The sequence below is a fragment of the Thamnophis sirtalis genome, unplaced genomic scaffold (assembly GCF_051295495.1).
Source record: "Thamnophis sirtalis isolate CommonGarterSnake01/CBP01778 unplaced genomic scaffold, rThaSir2_p1.2 scaffold_5, whole genome shotgun sequence".
Classification (NCBI taxonomy): Eukaryota; Metazoa; Chordata; class Lepidosauria; order Squamata; family Natricidae; genus Thamnophis; species Thamnophis sirtalis.
Window position 1 is genome coordinate 46821419 of NW_028261385.1, and position 23499 is coordinate 46844917.

At 34.0% G+C, this 23499-nt stretch overlaps 1 protein-coding gene across 16 annotated transcripts in view; it reads left to right on the forward strand.

The window, feature by feature from the left end:
* The window catches only part of PPIP5K2 (diphosphoinositol pentakisphosphate kinase 2), a 57061-nt gene that overhangs the window by 27562 nt on the left and 6000 nt on the right, over positions 1-23499 (forward strand). For 4 of the 16 annotated variants that reach the window (XM_087715759.1, XM_087715762.1, XM_087715760.1 and 1 more), the window contains exons 16-30: positions 73-194; positions 1848-2030; positions 4149-4290; positions 4619-4842; positions 6612-6739; positions 7455-7569; positions 8341-8448; positions 8531-8647; positions 9387-9560; positions 13363-13524; positions 14739-14808; positions 17716-17835; positions 18567-18629; positions 20716-20775; positions 22513-22662. In XM_087715759.1, coding sequence (XP_087571885.1) covers positions 73-194; positions 1848-2030; positions 4149-4290; positions 4619-4842; positions 6612-6739; positions 7455-7569; positions 8341-8448; positions 8531-8647; positions 9387-9560; positions 13363-13524; positions 14739-14808; positions 17716-17835; positions 18567-18629; positions 20716-20775; positions 22513-22662 — 1938 coding nt within the window. Of the gene's footprint in view, positions 1-72; positions 195-1847; positions 2031-4148; positions 4291-4618; positions 4843-6611; positions 6740-7454; positions 7570-8340; positions 8449-8530; positions 8648-9386; positions 9561-12305; positions 13130-13362; positions 13525-14426; positions 14451-14738; positions 14809-17715; positions 17836-18566; positions 18630-20715; positions 20776-22512; positions 22663-23499 lie in introns of those variants that run through there. The other 12 variants (XM_087715765.1, XM_087715763.1, XM_087715764.1 and 9 more) reach the window with 12 other exon arrangements.

Here is a 23499-nt window from a genome sequence, read left to right on the forward strand (position 1 = left end):
CTGGAAGCCATATCTATGAAAAGAGAAGATCTACAGAAACAAACGAGAAACTTCAGTCTTTTTCTTTGGTAGGTGATTATGCAGGATTTCCAGGATGTGGTCTACTTAGATTGCATAGTACCTATCGGCATGATCTCAAAATCTATGCATCTGATGAAGGAAGAGTTCAAATGACAGCGGCAGCTTTTGCAAAGGTAGTATAATATCAGCAGAAAATATGAAATGTGTATTGGTTACTTGCAAGAAGAGTTCCGCTTCTTTGCATTTTTATATTTATACATAGAAAAGATAATTTCTTACAATCTTTCAATGCAAAATAGACTACTTCATCAGTACTTAATCAGCATCAACATTTTTCTGCTAATTTGCATGAAATGTATAAATTGCTAGTTTATTGGATAGAAAAATATAAGTATGCATAAAGAATTGCATGCAATATGATACAAAAATAGATCTAAAAAATAAAAATTGCATGCATGTATTTCTCTCAGCCTAGTTAATTTGAGTCTAATTAGGTAGCAATTCTATCAAGATTTTTTTATTTGATCTACATACCATCTTTATTAACAATATATTTTGAATTGAAATTAGAGAATGAGTTGTAGATATTCTCAACCAACCTTTCTCAAACTTCGAACCCACCAGATTGAAATTTTAATTCATGCAAAATCCTTTGCACAAACTTCACAATGGATCATGTAACATGACATATCCCTTTCTAGTTAATGTAGCATGTGTGTGTGTGTGATTTTCCTTCCCCTACTTTCTCTAAAAGAACCACCTTGTAAGGTGGATTGAGCTGACAGAGTGTAATTGACTTAGTCACCCAGCCAATTTCAATGCCTAAGGGAGTACTAAAACTAAAAGTTTATACTCCAGCATCTTAGCCACTAACTAAACTGGCTCTCCTGTATGAACTACTGTAATTCATTTCAAAAAATTTCAATCTGCGATGTTCTATTCATAAATGAAAATTAATACTTGAACATCCAATCAAGTTCAGAAAATGCCTTTTGATCAAACTGAAGTGATTTAGAAGTGATAGTGAAAATTTCAATGGCTGTTCATTCAACATGTATACTGTCTATTAATTTGTGTTACAATTGGCTGAATTCATACATCATGGCAAGCTACAAACCTTATTTTACAAACCACAATGGCTAAGTTCATGCTATATGATACCCCAAAACTTGACAATCTTATTGTTTAGCACATGAATTTAATGAGTGTGGCAGATTGTCAAACAGAATTGCGATTGATTGTTTTTGTTTTGCTTAATGCTGCTTTTATTGTGTAACAGTTTGTAAGTTTGAATAGTCTTCCATCAGTTTGAACTGCTTGAAGTATTGCCCCTCGTTTTGGTAATCAGATCCCAAACCAAATTAAACAGTTGAAAATGGTGCCCAGAAACAAAAGTGATACGGAGCTGAAGCAAATGGTTCTATGACAAAACATAATGTTTATAGCATTTTAACTTATTAAAAATATAAAAAAGAAGTTGTAAGGGAACCTGAAATAAAAAATAGTGTTGAAAAACTGAACAGGATTCTCCCCCTATCTATCATAATACAAGCTTAGAATCATCATATAAAAAGAAGAGATGATAAATCTATAATGGATTAAAACAATATTTCCTCACTGCAAATATAAATATATTTGGTATCACATGTTGTGATGGATTTGAATTTGGGCAGTTTTAGAATTATTTTATCTGTGTGTAAGTTGCAATGCATCTTTTCTGACAAATTCATAGTGGGTAAGACAATCACTTATTTATGGAATTTATATATTCTGTTTAGTTTGAGAATTCATATACTTAATTCTATTCAGTAACTTTATTTTCCCAGGGTCTATTGGCATTGGAAGGGGAACTCACACCTATACTTGTGCAGATGGTCAAAAGTGCTAATATGAATGGTCTGTTGGACAGTGACAGTGACTCTCTTAGCAGCTGCCAACATCGTGTGAAGGCACGCCTTAATGAAATTCTCCAAAGAGATAGAGACTTTACTTCTGAGGACTATGAAAAGGTTAGAAAATACTCTACAGATAAATTGAAATTGTGAAAGACAAGGTAAGATTGTACAAGGCTGTTTAGAGGAATATATCAGGCATCTGTTGGACAGAGCTGCTTGAATCCGCTCCCAGTTGGACAGCCTTTATACAGATCTAGGTGCAGTCTTGCTGTGTTATCTGATAGAAGTGTGAACCTGTTGGACCTTATGAAATGGACAGATTTCTCATTAGTGTGAATATCCCTGCCTGCATATTAGATTCATGTCCCTAGGTTGCCTGCATCTTAGAGGTGACATTTAACCAAGTCTTCGTTGTGGTGAAGTCTTCTTTAAGAAATGCTGGCTCACTCACCCAACAAGCCATCCATTAGACCCAATCATACTAGACAATTTTTGTTCAGTCTCCAGACTTACATGTTTAGAGAAGGTAGTTGTACAACAGCTTCCGAGAACCTTGGAAGAAGAGGATTATCTGGACCTCTTCCAGTCAAGTTTCAGACCTGGATATGGGATTAAAACAGCACTGTTGTCACTTTTGGATAACTTCTGCATTCATTCTTGGACCTCTTGGTAGCCTTTGATACCATCAACTATGGTATCCTTCTGAATCCATATTTCTGAAATCTGATTGCTGATTTGGTTTAATATTTTGTTTACATGGATGCTTTATCTACTTTCATGTCTTTTTATATGGTATTTTGTTTACTTATGTGGTTGTAAATTGTAAGACATCCAGAGTCATGTACTTGAGATGTGTGGCTGTGTAAATGGAAGAAGGGAGGGAGGGAGAGAAAAAAAGAAATATAAACTGCCCTCAGGAAGGAGAACCCCCCTCCCCCCAATCCTCTGGAGACAGTCCAGAAGTGGTTGATCATATGGAAAGCTGTTGAGACATCAAGAAACTAAAAAGACTGTACTCTCTGATCTTGGTCTCTCCAAAGATTATTCATTAACACGAGGAATACAAATTCCATGATATGCCTTAATCTAAAAGCCTAGTTGTCTGGTCCTTCTTGGGGCCTTCTGGAGTTTTTAAACATAATATATATATAATTTAATATGTAGCTGTAGTTACATGATTTGAAATAATAAAGTAGGAGCATTAATGGAAAATAAGGCAAAGATGGACATCAGTTAAATCGGATATTGTCAACTAGAACTAATAAACATAATTGTTGATATAGTCATTATTTTAAATTAGTGTTTCTTTTAGCCAAGGTTTTTTAGTGGTATACAAGTAGTCCTTGATATACGACCATAGTTGAGCCCAAAATTTCTGTTGCTAAATGAGACATTTGTTAAGTGAGTTTTACTCAGTTTTACATCTTTTCTTGTCACAATTGTTAAGTAACTCACTGAAGCTGTTAAATTACTATCATGGTTGTGAAGTGAATCTGGTTTACACATTGCCTTTGCTTATCAGAAGATTGCAAAAGGGGATTACATCACCCCAGAACACCGCAACCGTCATAAATATGGGGCAATTCCAAGTGTCCGGATTTTGATCACATGATAATGGGGCTGCTGCAAAGGTCATAAGTGTGAAAATGGTCATAAGTCACTTTTTCAGTGCCATTGTAACTTTGAACAGTCACTAAATGTAAGTCAAGGGCTACCTGTATTTAAAAGATAAGTAAAAATGTTTTTTTATTTATACGTTTTTCTCATATAGGACAGACAACTATGTATATTTTTTTAAAAATACATATTTTTCAGGGATTTGGATATCAGATGCTATATATATAGACCAGGGGTGTCAAACTCGATTTCAATGAGGGCCGCATCAGGGTTCTGTTTCACCTCGGGGAGGGTGAGGGTGGGCATGGCCAGTTCAATGTCACTCGTGCTGAGGGCGCTTGTGGTGACCCGACTGCACTGCAAAAATATGCCCCTGAGCTCCGTTTTCACTTGCAACAGCTTCCTGCAACCCTCTGCCAGCATAAATGGAATGCAGGAGGGCTGCCCATGAGCTCTGTTTATGTTGGTAGAGGCACTGCAGTCATTTGCTGTTTCCAGGGCGACCCCATGGGCCAGATCTAAGGACTCCGGTGGGCCGGATCCTTGAGTTTGACAGCCCTGATGTAGACTTTAAGTATTATAGCTTACATGTTTCTTTTTGGTTTGGTACTACAGCTGACACCATCTGGCAGCATTTCTCTGATAAAATCAATGCAAGTGATAAAAAATCCTATTAAGACATGTGATAAGGTATATTCCTTAATCCAGAGTTTGACATCTCAAATCAAACAACGAATGGAAGATCCTAAATTTGCAGGTAAACAGTTTGCTTGATCGGGCTGGATTGATAATATTAATTACGCATATTTATTTTGTAATTAACTGTTGGGACAATCTTTTTATTAATTCAGGAACAACTTTCAGAATAAGAAATTGTAATAGTTTGCCCAATGACTGCTAGTTACTCTAATATATTAATAGCAAATTAACTTCACTGATGTAGATTGCTATGTAAGTAAAATAGCAGTAACCTTGCGCAGGAAAGAAGATAACAATAGGCTTAGTTACGTACCAGAATTGCAGAAATATAAACTATTTTAGTGTATGTGTGTGTAATTATTACTTTTTAATAATTGTCCAACTAGATATTCAACTTTATCACAGTGAAACATTGGACCTAATGCTGCGTAGGTGGGCCAAGCTTGAAAAAGACTTTAAAACAAAGAATGGAAAATATGATATAAGTAAAATCCCAGATATCTATGACTGCATAAAATACGATGTTCAGCATAATGTCTCCTTAAAGCTAGAAAATACAATGGAATTGTACAGACTGTCAAAGGCATTGGCTGATATTGTGATCCCTCAGGTATGTACATTGCCGCTTACATAGTACTCTCATTATAATAAAATGGCTATGTTCTCCAGATAATATTGTTAGGGTTAGGGCTAACTATTATAGAAATGACTAAATTTACTGTCTCAAATCTGCATTTGTAGTTCATAAAGCAGTTTTTCACAAATTGAAGAGCAGTACCTCTTTACCTTATTAAATTGAGTCTGATATTTATATATACATGACACACATCTTGTTGACATTAGACTGCATCCAGAATAATGGTGCAATTCTGTATTTGTTTATTCAGTTGTGAATGCTGTACAGTTCATTAGATTTTTCTTCTAGATGTAGTCTTGTATCCGATAATTAGTTTATTTTAATGTGGCTTCCAATAGAATCATGAGGCATATTGTTTGTGACCTATGATTAACTCAGATCTACTCCCTAAGAAGGAGCAAAAACACGGTTCACAAAATTAAAATATGAGGATTACATGATACACTATTCAGATTATGAGCCCATACAAGAAAATAGAGTTATAATGATACTCAAAGAATATTGCTAAGTAGATACTTTAGTAATATGCAGTAAACAACAGGATCATCTAGATTAGAATTAATGAAGTTATAACCATCAATGTTAACAAGTTGTGAAAGACATTGAAAAAAATATTTGGCAAAGTGCAAGTGTTGCTAAATACAGCATCTAGAAAGCATATAAAAGTACTAATGGGTGATTGGGATGCAAACGATCAATGAAATGGAGGAATTGGAATTATAAATGAATTTGAATTAGGTTAATGCAGTCATGTAGAAGATAACCTAAACGTATGATTTTAAATTACATTTTGAAAAGAGAATTATTTATTTATTACAAATAGCTATTTGATTCATACAGAATACAAAACAACCGTACAAAATCATAACGACAATGACAATAATAATATTTTTGTTATTATAAATAAAATAACAATACAAAATAACAAAATAAAATAATTTTTAAGGAACAATGTAAATACAATATATTCGGACCTTAGCATATAGGCAAGATGATAATCCAAAACAAAAAGGGTGGTTTTTGCACCAGGAAGCCAAAAAATGGCATAATGTCAGCAAAAAATGAGCTTGTCACAACATCTTTATTACAGAGAATCTCCATTTTAAATAACTCAGCTGCAACAAATGGTGATTTAAAGCCTTATTGTAATATAGAGTTAAGGAGGAAATAACTTATTCTCCCTCCAGTGAATATTGTATCCTTTACCTTTTGTCCCTGCAATAAAAGAAGGCTTTAAAAATATATCTAGTGAATCCAGTGAATGCATTTTCTGGAGGAATCTGTATCAAAAAATATGCTTGGGGGTGCTTGTTCATATCATATCCTACTAACTAGCATATGGCCCCTGCTCAAGGCTATCTGGACTCAGGTTGAAACAAGTTCTCTACTGCTACTATCATTGCTTAGGTCCCATTCTGTGTTATGGGTAGGTTAATCCTATGGATTCATTGCTCTCTCAGTTGACATGCCTTCCTATCTTCAGGAAAAATAGCAGTTTACAACTTGGCAAAGAATTGCAATGTTGTTGGTTTTTTGAGTCCAGGGGCAGATCTAGCAGCAGGACAAGGATTAGAGGCTCGTGCCTGAAAGTACTCATACATATTATCTGCAAGTGGAATTACCTCATTAGGGCTTAGGTAGAAATAGGTATTTATCTAACAAATTGACTTATAGATTGAACGGGAATTTTCAGGAGTATCCAAGTTTTTTTATTTTTTTATTTTTATTTTTTTGCATTTAAGGAATATGGTATTACTGAGGCTGAAAAATTAGAGATTGCTAAAGGTTACTGTAATCCACTACTGAGGAAAATTCGGTCTGATCTTCAGAGGACTCAGGATGATGATACTGTTAACAAACTCCATCCACTGTAAGTTTTTTTTTAAACTATTTTTTCAACATTATTAAAGCCTTTATATAACAATAAATTTAGATAAATATTTCGTTAAAATGGTAGCCTCCAGTCCTATGGAGTCTATATAATTTTAGCATTAAAAAATCTATGGTCTTTATTTATATATCATCACAAACATGGTAAATTTAGGCACTTGAACTTAATTTCTGTTATTTTCAAAGGTAATTTTAGTTTCTCACATGTTGCACTCACAGTTTAGCTTCTAGGTAAAGGTTCTGATAAGATTCTGATTTTATTTTTGGTCAAGGTTGCACAGATTATCAAATGCAGACATTATATTCTGCAGTTTAAAACAAGGGTTCAACTTCAGACAATTCAGATTGTGAAGTATATTTTTTATTAAACATAAATGTAGCACTGATTAAGATTTCAGTGTTCCTCCAATTTGAGATTTAGGTCCAAAATAAATATGGATTCATAAAGGCTGCATAAAATGTAAGCACAAAAACAAAAATATATTGTTTTATGCCTAGGTTAATTAATCATGAACAGGAGAAAATTGATACAGAAGCTTAAACGGTGTGCCTAATTCCTTATTATTAGTAGAAAACTGTGGAAATTGTTAGTTAATGTTTAGATTTTAGATCTAGAAATTTTAGATTTTTAGATCTGTTGAATAGTGTATACAATGTATGGTTCCCTTTACTCGCTTATGCAATTTTATTTTTAGGTATTCTAGCGGTGTTATGTCTCCTGAACGTCACGTGAGAACTAGGCTGTACTTTACCAGTGAGAGTCATGTCCATTCATTGCTTTCAACTCTTCGCTACGGTTCTTTATGCGATGTAAGTATTTCAGTGGCAATCCTTTTCAGAATCACCAAAGATAAAAAGATTCATTTCATAACCAACTGAATACACTACTTGTTCAGTAATAATTTTTCTTTCACAAATAACCTGAAAGATTATCTAAAGCAGTGTTTTTCAACCTTTTTTGTGCAAAGGCACACTTTTTTCATGAAAAAAAATCACGAGGCACACCACCATTAGAAAATGTTAAAAAAATTTAACTCTGTGCCTATATTGACTATATATAAAGTAATTTTCCCACGGCACACCTTACACTATGTCACGGCACACTAGTGTGCCATGGCACAGTGGTTGAAAAACACTGATCTAAAGAGTCATCATAGTTGACTTCTGATCGTTTCAGTAAGGGAAACACTGACTGATTACTTTGCAAAAACTGTGTTACCTTTTTGTGATTTCATTGTGCTCTAAAACATATGAAAATACTAGTTAATATATAAAACTAAACTAAGTTTTAAAGCCATGTTTTGTTGTTTAATAGCCTAGTTTACATGTTAATGGATTTGATAATAAGTTTAAAATAATATGCAAAATAAATGCTTTAGGATTAATTTCTGTCTGGCAATGTATCTTTATTTTTTTGGTGTTTTACTTGTCAACACTGAATTATAAAATATATCAACTGAAGATACATTCAGAGCGCCTATATTGTAAATACATTTAAGATTGCAACTTACAATTAGAATAAAAAGGGGAATAAGCACACAGAGAATACTAAACAAGTGGTATTTACATTTTTCATCTAAGGCATCAAAAGATGAACAGTGGAAGAGAGCTATGGATTACCTTAATGTTGTCAGTGAACTCAATTACATGACCCAAATAGTTATCATGTTGTATGAAGATCCAAATAAGGTAAGGAAAGAATAAACAATAATTTAGGAGGAAAGCCAATTACATATAGTCAGAATATGACCTGACTTATCCATTTATTTAGGAGGTCTCATCAGAAGAACGCTTCCATGTAGAGTTACATTTTAGTCCAGGAGCTAAAGGCTGTGAAGAAGATAAAAACTTACCATCCGGTTTTGGCTACAGACCTGCTTCACGGGAGGTAAATGCTTCTAGAAATGTTTCTCATATGAAACTTAAAGAGCACTTTTCATGTTATTTCACAGTATTTGGTTGCTTAAATAAAAATCTCCAGGTTTTGTTTAATTTTAGAAACTTCCTAAATATACTTAGAGATGTATTTAACTAGTTTAAATCAGACAGTATTATACTCTTTCCATGTAATTATAAGTAAAATAGAAGACAGTCTATTAAGTGATAATTAGCAAGGACTTGCATTACAAATTGAATTAGAGTGCTCTTACAACAGAATTGATACCTTTGGTATTAGGCTTTTTGATATGGAGAAGGCATAATAGATTAACAACTGTCATGTTTTCTGAGCATTAGAAGTTATAATGGCACTAAAAAAGTAATTTCCTGACTGGTCTTCACATTTACAAAGCCCCCATGGTAAAATAATTGAGATTTGGGCACTTTACAACTGATGGGCATTTACCATCACAGTGTCCTGCAGTCGTGTGATTTCCATTTATGTGTTTTGCAACTGGCTTCCAAAAGCAGAGTCAATGGAGAAGCTGTCAATAAAATCACAAATGGTAGTCATGTAATGTCTCAACATCAATTAATTAATAATCGAATGAGAATAACAGCGTAAGTGCGTCATAGTCACAACCATGCACATTTCTAGTTAAGACCATGATATGTAATATTCAAGGGAATTATGCTTTTAGTTTGCTTGACGAAATGTTATATTACATGAAATATCTGTTTTCCTCTAGAATGATGATTCAAAGCAAAAATCCCATAGAAATGAGAATGATGAGGAACCCCATTCTTATAAAAGAGATGAGACTGATCGTTCAATAATGATGTTCAAGCCAATGGTGTCAGATCCAATTCATATACACAGGAAGTCACCCCTTTCCAGACCCAGAAAAATGGGTTCAACAGAAGTAAGTTTAGATATCCCATTTTTTTATAAAAAAAATTAGAGTTCTTCCCCAACTAATCAATATAATTGATTTTGGTGATACTGAAAAATTACAAAACATACTAGTATTATAATGATTAGTTGATTGATTATCAACCATTAAATCACTGACAACTCCTAGCAACCATAAAGATAGATTTACTCCATTACAGTGTTTCCGTAACCTGGCTTTTGAGGTGTTCCAAGGGTGCATACATTCCCACATTAATCTTGTATACAGTTTACTTAATTATAATATTATACTTAATCAGGAAGGCAATCAAGGAACAAAGGGAAAATCAAGTATATGTAGAAAAAGTCTACATATTTATAAAACAGAATTAGTGAACCTTTTGTAGATTTCTGGAAACTAATCAGCCATGAGCCCTATTAGAACCATTAGATAAAGTGGGAATATTACATCAGTGTTTCTGACTGTATAAAACGGGAGACACTGCAATACATGCATACTTGTTCAATTTTCTTCACCAGGTATGGCATGAATACTCTTGCACCGGAAGGTTATGCTCCTTTTCAATCTCTGTCCCTAATTAGGTTTTTAAAAATTAATTCAGAAGTCTTTTATGTTGAGATGATGTCACCTTTCTTGGTTGCTTGTTTGATTATTTCTACTATTTTTATTTTTGGAGTTTAAACAAGATTATTTACAATTGTTTACTTAATTTATTTTTGTAGCTTGGATGTTTTAATGACACCTGCTGAGAATCTTTGAACTACAATGTGTAACATATCAAATAGAGATGGCACAGCATTTTATCTGGCCAAATTAAGCACTCTCTAGTGAGAAATGCAGTATTAATAGACTGAAAGTTCTTCCCAACAGACTACTATCATAGTTTTTGGATGATGTTCTGTTTTTTTTTCTGGTAATCATTGCCAAATATATACATATCTCAGTTTCTTCGACAGAAATGTATCCAGAAAATCAGAGAGACAAGCAAGCCACAAATGAAAATACATTTCAGCCATAATTTATAGAACTGTATATGTTCTATATATATTTCTATTCTCTATAGAACCTATAGAGAACCAAATCCTGATTCTATATGCAATAAAAAATTGAGATGCTCCTAGACATTTGGAATGTGGATTAGCAAAAATCGCAACATGAGGTGGTCTGACTCAGGAAGAAAGATTTGCTATAATTAATATTTCAGTGACAGAAGAAAAAGACTTAAAGAACAAGATACCCCATATATTTTACATTTTTATTCTAAGGAAGGAGTAATACTAGTACAACAATAATTCCAAAACATTTGGCAACTTTATATAACTGAATTTTAGTATTTTTAAGTGGTTTCAGTAGGAATGCTGTGTTTGGTGCAATGGTTAAGGCATCAGCCTAGAAAGCCAGAGTTTATGAATTCTACTTCCACTTTAGGCCCAAAGCCAGCTGGCTGACCTAGGCCAGTCCTTCTCAGCCCATGGAAACAGGCAATAGCGAACCACTTCTGAAAAATCTTGCCAAGAAAACTGCAGGGACCAGACTAGGTAGTTGCAAGTGGTCAAAAACTGACTTCAAGAGGAAAAAACCCCCAAACAGCTAAAAGTAATTAGCATTGTTTATCTATGAAAAACTAAGGCATTAGATCAGGGGTTCCGGACGTGGGGCTGATGCCCCACAGGGGAACAATTTGACTTTTAATGGGGGAAAACTGAACCTTGTTTAAACCAAGTTAATGGCCTTTTAGGCTTCCTCCATGTGAGTAGAGGTCACTTTTTGAATAAAGAAAGAATAATATATCCCGGGGCAGGGTGGGGGGATAGGATTTTAGAGATGCTTAGGTGGGGCATGGCCAAAAAAAGGTTGTGAACCACTGCATTAGATGATCTGGAAATAGTGGTTTGACAGCAAATCTCTTTGCTTCTGCTTTGTACTCCACGGCAGAATTGTTTAGCATTCCAAATTATCCACGGGTATTTCTTTTGGCATTACTTGAACTATAGAAAATCTTCCTTTGTCTCCTATAGATCTTAACATTGCTCTCAGTGTTTAAAAATATATATATTATGTTTTGTGCAAGTTCTATCTGCCTATTAAGTCTATTGGAAACCATTATAAGAGCAGTAGCTCAAGTTTGGCAGAGATATAGTTGCTTAAATGATACTTAAATGTAACAAAAATATGAAGAATTGATGTTCCTCTTTGCACTTATTGTTAAACTATCCTGTCTTTGGTAGTCAGGTAAGCTACCTTCCTTGGGATCCATGGTGACAGTGACTGGCTTCAAAATGAAAGCCCTGCCTTCTTTTAACGTGCTTTGCACATATCCATTTTAAAGCCAGTAACTATTGCTGCAGACATCTCCAAATCCTTATTGTAGGGTTTCTTCCTTCCGTCAATTAACAATTCAGTGTTGGCTCCAGGGAATCAGAATTCACAGATCACTTAGTGTGAAATCTTTTTACATAAACTTCTGTTTCCCAACGATTGCTGTATATAATGTATGTCTTGTTATTTTGAGCCCTCCCATCTTTCATCATCTAGCATTTGCACTGAATTCTTTTGACACGACGCTTCTGAATTAGCTGGTCTGTTGAAAGCAAATTCTGTAATCTGTCTTTGCTTTACTATATTTCCGTAACGTTTGTCACTTACAATAATGGAAACATGTATTACTATAATAGCATAAATACTTTTATTAAATTTCAACAGCGTATAATTTTTAATGACATATGAATATTTTTGAAACATGCTTTCTTTCAGGATTCAAAAAGATCTGCTATAACAGTATTATACCTATCCTCTCTAGCTTTTGATTTATACATGTGAGTTCTATTAGTTCTATACCAGTTAAAATCTTAATTTACTGAACATAGTTATTTGAAATTTAAATATGGGAAGCTTGAAAATACTGTTACACTACATTACATTTCTTTTGAAGCCATTATTTGTATATATTTAAAGGAACATTGTCAAATTATTTTTATCTCAAAGAAAAATATTGAAAACTCATTTAAAATAAAAGATTTTGGTTACGAATTTTTTTTTGATAAAAAGATTTTTACTCTCTCTATAGATGCTGATATTAAATTACTGTCAGTTTGTGTCAACATATATTATCTGTAATTTTGTCATTTATAAACAAAAATTGTTATTTTTTTTTAAAAAAATATTCCTTCTGAACTTTATCTTGGTGTTAAGAAAGTTAATATCTTTCAGTACTGTTTTGAGATTTGTGTATATTAAGCATTGTTGATGTGGAATTTTTTTTTAACTGGTGGCTGGTTTGGTTCACTTATGTACACTTAGAACTAAAAGGAAGAATGAGGCTTAACCTGACAATCCGTGCGGCTAAATTTCACTGACATTAGGAAAAGTTCGTGAAATATATCTTCACCATTAAGAAATTACCTGCTACTGCTATCAAAGCTATTCAAAGTTATATAATTTCCAAAGAATTTTTAATTTTATTTCATAAGAATACTGCATTAATGATACAAGATGAAGCAAAAGTGTATGTATGTATGTGTTTGTATGTATGTTTACAAGCAATACGTTTGTGTCTCTGAAATATACACACACATACACACACAATTTTACTCATTTCCCTTGTAGAATTTAAAAATCACCATTAATATTGCTGACGTACTGTACCTGTAGCAAAACCAGTAGCTGAATAGTTGCAGTTGCTGGTGGGTTTTGTTTGGTTAGAATCGAGCTATCTAGAAAAGAGTGCAACTATATTTTATTTTCTTACCATTTAGCTCTGACTCTAACGTTGCATGCTTTGCTGTTTTTTTGCCCCCTTTCTCATTTCCAGGAAGAGAGCCCCCTGAGTGTGTCTAGCCCAGAGTGGCTGCATTATACCAGTGGTGTGGGTACTGGGCGTCGAAGACGCAGATCAGGGGAACAAATCACTTCTTCCCCTGTCTCCCCTAAATCATTGGCTTTCACATCCAGTATTTTTGGCTCATGGCAACAGGTTTTTAAACTTTACTTCATTAAACGTTACTGTGCATTCCAAGCAGGAACCAATTGTCTTTAAGGACATCTAATCCCTTGTTCTGGATTTTGTTCAAAGTAAATTACTTCACCTGTCATTAAAATATGATTTTAAAAATAATAATTACTTCCAAAAATGCCTGGGGGGAAAAAAGCAAGTGCATGTCTTAATTTTGTTTGGTTTTTTTTCCTACACAATTTTCACTGAATGTATTTGGTTATAGAATTGGTTGCTTCCAACACTATATGGATTATTATGGGTTGTAGCCTAATGAAACAGGCCTAAGCTCTGGCTTAGCTGTCATTCAAGGCTTTTTTCCCCTAAAGAAATAAAAGCAGTAGCATCTAATTTGGTGGTAGGCAAATCTGAATGATTATTATTATTTTTTTGCTGACATTGGAAATAATTGGATTATATTTGGGATTAGAAATAGATAATACTTTCAGTTGCCATTAACTGTGCAGGAAAAAATCATTAATACTAATCATTATTTTCTCCACACCTTAACTGGATGTACTTTTTTTTCTTCCCCTCCTCCTCATTCTTCCCACAGTACTTCACCCATTGTCATGTAAAACATGCTGAAATGGGAAAATGAATATAACATTGTATATTTAGTTAAATATGTTACTCAAAAGGCTAAAGCAGTTGTATGGTTTATACTAAACAATGGATGGTGTTCTGTTGTGAAAACTTTTCTTTAGAAACTACATTGTTTCTGTTTGTTCTTGACTTTTTAAAATATTTTTTTATAACTGAGAATAAGTGTTAATTTTGAACATCAGAAATTCATTCTGGTAGGGCTGCGTATGGTTCAGTGATTGTATGGTGACTTCATCAGCCTGTCTGTATTTCCTCTTTTTTTTCCCCTTCCAATACAGGCGCAGTTTAGGAGTATTCATTTGGTAAACTAAACTAAAACGATACAATTATCTGTGTTTCATAATTTTCTTGGTGTCTGTTCTGTTTTATCATGAATGCCTGCTTGCACCACTTCATTGCAAGGATCTCATGAGTGAAATGGAACGCCTTCAGCAATAATTGCATGATCTTTCATATTATGTTGATACTTCTACTAACCCATTGTATGGCTTTTTAATACTTGTCTGTCTTAGCAGGCGGCTGTTTCAAGTTTAATGGATTCAACCAACCCATTAGACTGCTTTCCTTATTTATCTCTCTCTTATGTCCAGGCACCAACAGAAAATAATACTCTCTTTCGACCTCCAAGAACAATTGTGGAACAAAAGACCAGTACTATAGGTATGTATATCTAATAAAATCCTGATTCTTTGAAATGGAAGCATCCTGTTTTTAATTTTGTTCTGATAACTTTATAGGTTTGCAATTTGGCATCACAGTAATTTTAATACCAACTGAATATTGGATCAATACTAAAACCAAACTAAGATTACTAGGTTGATATTCCTTTGTATCAGTTAAAATGCTCTTGAAAATCAAGCCATTCCTTTTATTTTTCTTATTTGCTATCTTCACTTTTCTTTTAAAACAATAGTAAAAGTTCTTTGCACTACCCCAAATTCCATCAACTACAGCTTTCAGTGTATAAATATAAATAGCTACTATAACTACTATCTTATAGCACATTTTATTTTAGTCCAAATATTGTTTTCTAAATAGTACTGCAAAAGGATTCTTTATTAAAATACTTTACTGTATTTATCAACATTATTGAAAGCATTATTGCTGCCTTCTTCATCTAAAATGTTTTCTAGGGTGGGTTGCAATAAAATCAGAACCCCCCCCCAAAAAAAAAAACATTTGTGCTTTACATATTTATAATAAAAGGTTTCACAAAGCCAAAAAGGGTTGTTGAAGGAAGAGAGGAAAAAGTCATCGCAAGTTACCGGTTTTCAAGGCTAAAACTCTTTTTATGCACTCTTTTGAATGGAAATAAGAACCAGCTCAGTGGAGCTGGTCTTCTAACACAGCAAATGTAGAGGGTTTTCAGGCTCAGCATTCACTTTCTGCAACCTAATTTGTCAATAGTACATTGTTAGTGATTTGTGTTGTTAGATATAGATGATCCAGTTTGTATAACACTTTCAGAACATACAAAATTATAAATATTGTCAAATAACTTGACATGTAACCTGATAAAAAAATTATGTATTTCTCTGCTAAATTCTGTACTACTTCAATACAGCCTTTAATTGGTATTAATCATATCAGAAGTTTCCTTAGAAAAATGCATATACAACAGGTGCTCTTGGTTTTTGTAATTTACTTTTTCTAATTTTCAATCTTCATCTATATGCTATATCACATTATCAGTGGGAAAAAAGCCTGATCTACTTATGTCTATAAGTAAAGGTATAACTTTTCTTCAAAAAGTTTTGCTATAGCTGTGGCACTCAACATTGGATGAGTTTCATCATCAGAGGTGCTAGTAATGTTTTGCTTTTTGTTAGGTCATTAATACTGTGTTTTCTTTTTACTCACAAAATATGGCTTGGGCCTTATTATGAGGGGAGTGTTTATTGTTTTGGGGTTGCTGGGCAGCTGCGCTCTTGCGAGAGGGCTCCCAAAGAGCCGGGCACAGCCTCATGGGCGAATGGCTGTGTTGCACTATCGCAGCAGTGCAACACAACAGCCATGAAGTGACCATGCTCACAAGCAGCCACCCGGCAAACCCCCTTTCCAGCCAGGCACAGCACTATTCAGTGACCTATGGGTATAGCCAAGCCGTGTGAGCTCCTGTTCGACGACGCCCAGCTCCCGTGGCTTGGCGCCTTTGAAATGCCAGTGAATGACGCTCTGCACAGCTGGAAAGGGGTTGCGTGAGTGACAAATCCGCTCTTGCTCACGTGCCTCCCAGCCTCACAATGCCCTGGCCCAGCTCTCCCTGCAGAGCCAGGGCACCTCACGCGGCTTGGTGATATCCCTAGGTCAGTGAATGGCCCTGTGCCCAGCTGGAAAGGGGGTTTGCCGGGTGGCTGCTTGTGAGCATGATCGCTTCATGGCTGTTGTGTTGTGCTGCTGCAACAGTGCAACACAGCCATTTGCCCATGAGGCTGTGCCCGGCTCTTTGGGAGCCCCCTCGCAAGAGAGTAGCCGCCCGGCAACCCCCCTCTTCAACTGGGCACAATGCTGCTCACCAACCTAGCGGTATCCCGAAGGCACCAAGCAACGCAATCACTTTTGCCTCCCCCCCCCCCGGTTCCTGTGGCTTGGGCACCTTCAGGACACCGCTAGGTTGGTAAGCGACGCTTTGCCTGGCCGGAGGTGGGGGATTGTCCAGGGGGCTTATTTGCGGGGGAGGGCTTATATTTTTGCCCATCAGAAAAATGTGGCATGGCCTTATTATCAGGACATGTTGTATTTTCGGGGAAACACGGTAGCTACTGCTACTCATTGCTGTTAGGCACACATGGTTAAAATAATATAGATCAGTTTTTAAATAGGAAATTTCTCCTATTACAAGTTCCATTGAGAAACACATTTTATCAATAGTTGAAAAAATAAAGTTACATTAGCCACTTTTGTAACTTTTAAATGTGAATTAGATAGTGATAAATATGCCACTGAAAAATAAACTTGTAAATGTATATTACTATTACTTTTTATAAGTAAGATTTTTTAAATTATTAGCAAAAACACAGTTGTTTATACAATTTCAATATTAATTTGAAATTAATATATTTTAATACAAGTAGAGTGAACATAAGCTACCGGGAATATTTCATGGGATCCATCTACCAAAGACCCAAATGGATGTAAGCCACACGCAGATTGTTTGAGAACTGCTTAAAAACTCCAGGAAAATTTGCATATGAACATGTGTTCAGTTCTGCTGAATCTAGAATTCTGTCTTCATTTTTTTTTTCAGTTTAAGTACAGTTTCCGAAATCTAACCTTTATAATTCCAGTCTTTTTGATTTTACACTGCCATCTTTTTCCTTTGCCAAGTTTGTTTACCCTTCATTTAAGGACAGCCTTATCTTTGGTAAAAACTTTATAAACACAAAGTTTTATAGGAAATTACTGTAAATATCACTAAGATGCTTCAAGCATAATGCAAATCTATCCAAGGCAATGCCACAAGGTGCCTTTTGCGTGGTAAGAGCAAAATGCTTGCATGTTGCATGCATCCCAATGTGAATAGAAGAACACCTGGTTTTTGTATGTATTTTCTCTAACTCCCATCAGGGTCTCACTGTGCGAGCCTGTTTAGCACCTCAGTGCTCGGGGGGTCTTCAAGTGCACCCAATCTACAGGATTATGCTCGTACTCATCGTAAAAAGCTGACTACTTCTGCCTGCATAGATGGTATGTGCACACTTTCGCACATGCATTTACATTTACACATGCCCACTATCTTGCACACTGAGAAACACTTTTTAAAAAGGCCTAAATCTTTTGACTGAGAAGAAGGCTAGGTTATTATTTGTCACTATTAAATGCAGTGACTCTCACTGCCTACCTTTTCAGCATTAGGTTGAGGTTAATGTTTCTTCAGTTCTTCTGTAATATATCATCTTCTGAAGAAAAGCTTTAAGAAATATAATCTGTACAAAATATTAAAGTTTCGAAGTATCACCAAAAATGTTTTGAAAAATATATTTTGGAAATTTTTGAAATTGATCAGGAATAAAACAATTATATATATTATAAAATCATACTTTATGATTTAATGATAGCACCAAATTTTGAATGATATTGCAATATTTTCTAATATGTTTTGAGAATAAAAAACACATACACCTTTTTTCTGCTGTCACTACCTGAACATTAAATGCCAATCACGCATCATTTTGTGTATCAAATTTGTAGTTACTCCTTTAAGTCCATGCACTCCATTAAAATCCAAGTTAATATCAAGCAAAGGTTATTTTTAAATTTATTTGGCCTGTGCACTTTTTCAAATACCTTTTGCATGCCACTTAATTCTAATCTTTTTTATTATTATTTCCCGTCTTCCCACCTTCCTGTCTTTCCTTGAAATGTCCCTCTTCTGGTAGCTGGTTTGAATTTCAGGTACCTGTTTTTCTCTTTCTCAGACACCACACGTGGTTCTGCTGTTAAAAGGTTTTCTATCACATTTGCTCGACACCCAACCAATGGTATGTTTTGCTTTTATTTAAAAAAAATATTCCCTTGCTTCATCCCCTTCAAAAATGGGATGGATATTATTATCCCACTATCTACATTCCATCTTAAGCACATAGACATTTGTCCAATTATTAGGTATGGCAATTGATTAATCCCTTTTCATATATTAATTTTATTTTTTTAATTCACACATCAAATCTTTTGGGGAAATAATATGAAAAAATAACTCAAATCTAATTATACATATTCATCCAAATGACTGACACAATGGATATATCTTAATACATGGTGTTTTTTTAAAAAAAATCTGATCTTAAAGCTCCTTGGACTCTCTTCATAATATTCTTTGCCTTCTTGCTGCATTAGATATTTTCATGAACCTTTGTACCACAGCATAAAAAAATGTCTTGCTAAATCAGGTCAAAGTGCATTTTCTTAAGCATTTTTTTTCCAATAGCAACCATCAAATGGTGTTGGGAATTGCAGAAGGCAAAAAAGAAAAGGTATTTCTACTTCTTTTTGTCTCAAGCATCCCAAACTACACTGCCTTTAAACTTGGGCTACTGTTTATTTAATTTCATTAATAGCTATTGATAAGAGCAGTCTGTTAATTTAAATTGTCATTTAAAATGAAATCTATCAATAATCTTTCTTCAAACTACATTGCATTAAAATAAAAGTTAAAGTGGTACACTATACTAACAATAACAAAGTTGTTTCCCTTATTTCAGTCTTTTTCCCATTATGATGGAACAGGTTTTATTTAATCAATATATATTAATCAATATATAGCTGCATTCCCTTGAAGACTGAACGAATTAAAAACTGGTTTTGTTGTTAAAATTAGATGTGGAAACATATCCTTTTTCTGTTCCCATATGAAACAATTTGCACAAACTTTGCCAGGGTCAATCCTTTTATTACAGAAACTGAACTAACTGCCCCATAATAATAATATTGCCCTCAATCCTTAATTCAAAGCTCTCCAGTACTATTAAGTAAGAAACATCAAAAAGTAGAAAGAAATGTGGGCTCTTACTGAAGTTACAGAACTATAGTTAATTCCTTGATACATTTGATTACTAGAAACAATCTAAAAAATGCAAGTATTTATGATCCAGTTGTGGCCGGAATTCTGGTCACAGGTCGTTGTGGTCATATAAGTCGAATCACCATGTGACTGTACTTGATTTTATGACTGTTTTTACAATGATTGATAAGTGAGTCACTGTGGCTGTTAAACAAATTAAATGGTGGTTAAGCAAATCACATGTTTGTAACTCCAAGCTTATCCAATGGCTGGTTTTTGCCAGAAAATGGCAAAAAAATAAATAAATGGTAAAATATGATCATGTGATCCCAGAATAGTGTACCGGGTTGTAAATTGTCAAGCACCTGAACTGATCATGTGACCAGAGTGTGCAGCAATAGTAACTTGAGGACAGTTGTAACTTTTTGAGTCCATCATAACTTCAAATGGTTGTTAAACAGCAGTCAAAAAGCAAGGACTACCTATAACAGATTTCCTTTAATTATGAAAAATATTTATAAAGACAATTTCTATATATTATAAATATTGTATGAATTTAGAAATTTAAAAACATGTTTGAACTCTTAAAATTAAACTATCTAAAAAGAGAAAGAAGCTTAGTGCGATCATGCAAAGCAACAAAGTTGGATTTTTAATGTTAACTATTACATATTTGCATAATTAAGAACATTCTGTTTAATAGCTAAATGCATTCCATCTAAATTATGTTCCTAATATACTTTGTATATTATGCACAACTACATTACAGAGCTTTCTCTGATCTATTTAATATGTTTCTTAGTATCTTTAATAATTTATTGCATGCTTTAGGTATTTATTTGAACTTTAAAGACACTCTCCGATTCATTGGTAGTGACTCTTAGGGACAGAGGCGTGGTTTATTGTCTTTTCCTCACCTTTTCATTGGAGCCTCTCTCTCTCACTCGACTTTGGTAACCCTAACCTTTTTTTCGGTCTTTCCCCTTTTCTCATCTTGAGTACAAGAAATATGGTGAAATCAGTACCTACTGACAGTGCTTTACCTTATTTTCTGGGCCTCTATGCAGAGCATCCAGACCTCTATAGGTGCTGGTCGGTTTCCTCTGAGGAATTTCTAGGCTCCAGTGGTATGTCTTTATAGCTTTCAAATGTAAGATGACAGGGTGGCTTTCTGTTGCTGCGCTAACCCTTTCATTGTCTTCCATGTTAAGATACAGATACATATTGCAATAAAAATTACCCTAGAACTATTGTTTAATTAAAGCTGGGCTTGTTTTAAAGACATTAACTTAAGAAGGAAGGTTTTTTTCCCCCCACAGAAACAGCCTCTTAGGAAATATCTAAAAAACATTTGATAATTAGATAATAGAAATGCTAAAGGTTGAGTATATGTGTGACTACTTAGTTCCCACTGTAGAGCCAAGGAGAGATACTAATTATAATAAAATTTTCCTATACATTTTCTTTCAAGGTACTGATATCTTAAACATTTGGATGATAGGCATGAGCTCTTTAAGACAAAAAAAATAGTTTGCTATAAAATTCCTTCTTGTAATCCTGGAGTTACTTGTGCTTATAGATTTTTGTCTGGTAAAAGAAAAGCTGCAGTTCTTGTGGAATTTACTGTAATGCAAAGAAAGGGTTTGCGCTTGCCTGCATGTATACTGTTGTAGTTTATTTTGCCAAGTATTAAATACAATTAATTTGAATTATACATAGAAACTTAATTGCTACAATTAAACCAAATACCCAAATATCCTTAATAAATATTACTTTACATATGAAATATTATAGGTTTAAAAAACAGAGGCAAAAATGGTATTGAAATCATTGAGAGATTATGAGTTAACATTAATACTACATTTTAAATGTGTCCTTGAACAACTACTTCAGTTGCAATCCTGTTTTTGAAACAAATGCCTTGAAAATAATTTGGCAATCTAAATTGAATGAAATACAGTTTTGTTCTTTAAACAATGTTAATATATGGACATCATTTTGTGGGGCACTGTCACAATCAATTCATGAAACTCCTTCAAATCTCTCATATATGTCTGTATGTATACATATCCACACAATCAAATATTTGTTTAGTTAAGTTTTCTTACTCATTAAATACTAGAATACCTCTAGTTTTGTCTAAAATATTTTTTGTATAATTAATGAGGACGGTATTATTTAATATATGTTAAATCTTGCATGTTGATGTTTTATGAAAGGACCTTTCTTAAATTTTAACTCAGAATTGTATTATTTATTTTCCTATTTGGGTGGGAAACACGGTTTCATTGGTTATAGAAATAGTCTTCCGATATATTGCAACATTAACTTAACTAATTCTTAAATAGGGCTTCTGCTAAAATGCATATATATGTGACTGTAACTACAGCTATGTAAGTGATGGTTAAATTGCTGCCTAGTTTAAAAATGCATGTTCTATTACATTTATATAGAATTATGAGCTTCATGTGAAATAACCTCTGAATCCTTTGATCTAAATATTACTTGAGTTTGTGAAGTGGTCAGTGTATTTATATTCAGTGCATATGTATTTACATATTTGAGTGAGAGCCAGAGTGATTTTTGACCATTCTTTATTCTCATGTTTGACATGCAGTATCTCTCAAAATTTACATTGTAGAATCACGCAAAATTTTGGAACTACTTTTGATCAGAACAAAGATTTGTCAAAATCAGAAATTTGCTGTGTTAAAAAGTATTTCATTACATGTAGCCTAGGATTGTTGTTGTTGTTTTTCCTATTGTAGCTTTAAAGTTCTGTAGATCACTTTGCTCTCCAAGAAATAATTCAGTGCTTCTGGGATTTTATGGTGAATATCTGTGGGTTTTTTTTTCTTTTTTAGGCTTTGAATTATATTCCATGGTGCCTTCAATTTGTCCTCTAGAGACTCTCCATAACTCCTTGTCTTTAAAGCAAGTGGATGAATTTCTTGCCTCAATTACAGCCTCAACCTCGTGTGAAAATTTTCCAAATGCATCTACACCCTCCTTTCGTAATTATTTACTATATGTTCTATTTTTCAAACTGCAAAACATTGCTAAGTGTAAACAATTCATTAAAATATCAGAATTAGCACTTTGAGTTGCTTACATATCTCTTTATATACCTAAGATTTAGAAAAACAGAATCTAAGACATAAATATGGTACAAAACAGTGTCTAAGATAAATGGTCATGAAATTCCAATTACAGAAGGGGCTAGATTACAATTGTATTGATTTGCTTGTTTGTATAGATTTAAAAATACTTAATTCCAAACAATGTGGAGTACATATTCCATCCTAAGGCCTGTTGAAAAACTGTTGGTGACCAGTCCTTTAGTGGATGACAGTTTCCAAACATACATGCATTTCTTATTTCTCCTTAGCTTTAGCATTTTGATAGATTCACTCAACTGAATCTTGCTTAACAACGATACTATGCAATTGCCAGATTTATGTGTTTAGAATATAATATATAATAACAAAGGTTATTTCCATCTCTACAAATACTAAAGATCCCCAAAGTTAAATTGCTTTTCTCAACATTCTCTTGTTCAAGACTACTTTTTAAATCAGTTTCACCTTGCCTCTAAAGTCCCAGCAGAATTTATAAATTTATCCATGTGCTAATTTATGTGATATTGTAATACAGGTAGTCTTATGACCGCAATGGAGCCTACGTATTACGGTTGCAAGTTGTGATGGTTGTCAAGTGAGAACTCCTACGTGATCATTTTGCTTAATGACCACAATGATCCCTGTTCTCCCTATCCCAGTTGCAGCATTTTCACAGCTCTTATGTGGTCTGTCCTAGGCCTTCACCACTTCCTGCAGCACTCCATGCTCTGC